Source organism: Lactuca sativa, chromosome 3 (assembly GCF_002870075.4).
Source record: "Lactuca sativa cultivar Salinas chromosome 3, Lsat_Salinas_v11, whole genome shotgun sequence".
NCBI classification, from domain to species: domain Eukaryota; kingdom Viridiplantae; phylum Streptophyta; class Magnoliopsida; order Asterales; family Asteraceae; genus Lactuca; species Lactuca sativa.
In genome coordinates this window covers 304785834-304788632 of record NC_056625.2, presented here as the reverse complement: position 1 = coordinate 304788632, position 2799 = coordinate 304785834, and the positions used below count along the sequence as shown (strand labels likewise).

Below are 2799 nucleotides of genomic sequence, written 5' to 3'. Positions count from 1 at the left end.
GCTCATATTATTTTTTCCTTTGTGAAGCTGATAGTATATATCAAAGACCAAATTCTTGAAGCTGATTTGTTCATATTCTTTTTCCTTCTTGCGGTTGACCAAATTCTTGAAGTCGATAGTTTATATCAAAGACCAAATTAATAGGTTTTAACTTAAGCAATTCAGTCATGTGATAATTGATATGTTTTGATTCTTTTTTCGTTTGTGATACATGTGTATATAGCTGCATATTTCTTGGGCACATGATATTTTACATTTGTTGCTTGTTTCTCTCCCATTTTTCTCAAGTTTGGGAAACAGAAAGCCAGCATGTTTTTATTTTCTTGTGGCCAAATCTTTGCATCTAAATCAGATGTCATTATGAAAACCACATTAACATGACACAAAAAAGATGATTATATTGAAGTTTTCTTTTCCTGTTTATCATATTTTTTTTCCTGTTTTCTTTTTTTCTTGATTTTTATGTTTCTTAATAGTTTTTTTTTTCTATTTTAGATGTCAAAAACAGATGATTATATTGAAGTGGAAGATGAGACAATTGAAGTTGAAACCCCAACAAATGGTCAAGTTCCACGAGAAAATGTGAGAAAAACTAAAGAATTCAACCCACGATCGAAAGTTTGGAACGAATTTGAAAGATATAAGGACGAAGATGGTGTTCAAAGATGCAAATGTAAGCATTGTGGTGGCGGGAATTACAAGTGCGAATCAAGCGCTTATGGGACCAAAAATCTAGGTTATCATTTAACTAAATGTAAAGTTTACCAGGCTAAACTTAGTGGTGGGCAAACACAACTAGCTTTCCAATATGGTGATGAAAACAAATTGTCAACTTGGAAATTTGATCAAAATGACAGTCGGAAGGCTCTAGCCCACATGTTAGTAGTTGACGAACTTCCATTTAGCTTTGTAGAAGGTGCAGGCTTTAGATATTACAATACTGTTACTCAACCATTGTTTAAAGTTCCATGTAGAAGTACAAGCACAACGGATGTCTACCAATTGTTTGTAGAGGAAAAAGAAAAAATTCGTGACTTTATTAAATAAAATATTGGTAGAATATGTTTGACTACCGATACGTGGACTTCTAAACAACAATCATGTTATATGTGTCTCACCGCTCACTTTATTGATAACGAATGGAAATTGAAAAAAAAAGTGTTGTGTTTTTCTTCTCAAGAGAGTCACCGCGGGGTTGATATTGGAAAAATGGTTGAGAAGTGTTTAATGGAGTGGGAAATAGAAAATGTTTTCACAATTTTTGTTGATAATGCAAGTGCGAATGATGTGGCAATTGACTTCTTGAAAAAAAGTTTTCAAAACTCCAACAAGTGTCTTTTAAATGGGAAATGGATGCACATTCGATGTGTTGCCCACATTTTAAATTTAGTGGTGCAAGATGGCATAAAAAAAGTTGATAAGGCGGTTGAGATAGTTCGATGGGCGGTTAAATGGATTAGGCAATCGCCTTCTAGAATTCATAAGTTTACCAAGTTTGCTGAGGTTGCTAATCCCGGTATAACAAAACACTTGAAAAGAGATGTGCCAACAAGATGGAACTCTACTTACCATATGTTGGAAATTGCCCAAGCTTACGAAAAAACTTTTGAAAGATATGATCTTGAGGAATTTGATTTTCGGAACGAAATTGAAAAGGCGGGTTTGTCGATACCTTCATCAAGCGATTGGGAAAGGGTTAGGAATGTATGCCATTTTTTAAAACCTTTTCATGATGTTACTTTGAGGATTTCCGGGACACTTTATGTGACATCAAACACGTGCATTGAAGACATATTTTCCATTCATACGCTCTTGGATGATGCTATTTCCGATTCTAGTCTTTGTGATATTGCATTGGCCATGAAAATAAAGTTTGACAAGTATTTTGGCGACATAGAAAAAATGAATTTATTGCTTTACTTTGCTTTGATTCTTGATCCGAGGAACAAAGTAAAGTATTTGGTTATACTATTAGAGGACCGTTATGGAGAAAAAGGGATGGAGGCCAAAAAGAAATATATCATGGATTCTATGTATGAATTATATAATGATTATATTAGAATTCATTCTCCAAGTTCTACTTCAAGTACTACCGAGTCTACCATTTTATCATCGCTATTAGGGAAACGCGAAAACCCGGATTTTACAGCACCTAACCCCCCATTGAGAAATAAACTAAGAGAAAAGATGAAGATGAACATAGTTGAATCAATTGGGGAGTTAGAAAAGTATTTGCAAGAAAGTGTTGAAGACGACTAAAAAATGTTTAGTATTCTAGATTGGTGGAAAGTGAATAGTCCAAGATTCCCGATTCTATCATTGATGGCAAGAGATATGTTTGCCATTCCCGTCTCAACCGTGGCTTCGGAATCTGTTTTTAGCACTAGTGGGAGGGTGTTGGATCCGTTTAGGAGTTTTTTGACTCCTAAGATTGTTGAAAGTTTTATTTGTACACAAGATTGGATTCGGGGTAACATAAGTGACACAATCGATTATGAAAAAGATTGGGAAGAAAATCAACAAATGGACAAAGGTAATTGTTTATCGTTTATTATTTTAATTATTGTAAATTTAAGATCTTTTACTTTTAACACTAACATTATTGGACTTTTTTTTATATAGAATTGAGCAAGATGAAGTTGTGAAGGTGCAAGAAGAACGAGTAGGTGCAAGAAGACGAGTATATTTATGAATGTCTTTTGGAACTTAGCATGTTATTATTTTGATACTATGTAATGGTTTCTATGTTTTCTAGATTTAAGACTTGAGTTTTTTTGGTAAATGCAAAATACATGCATA

At 33.7% G+C, this 2799-nt stretch overlaps 1 protein-coding gene across 1 annotated transcript; it reads left to right on the top strand.

The window, feature by feature from the left end:
* The first annotated feature begins 1209 nt into the window (after positions 1-1209).
* Positions 1210-2259, top strand: LOC128132961 (zinc finger BED domain-containing protein RICESLEEPER 2-like). The gene has a single exon (XM_052769980.1). It carries the CDS (start codon positions 1210-1212, stop codon positions 2257-2259), a length of 1050 nt encoding a protein of 349 aa, XP_052625940.1.
* Positions 2260-2799: the final 540 nt, after the last annotated feature.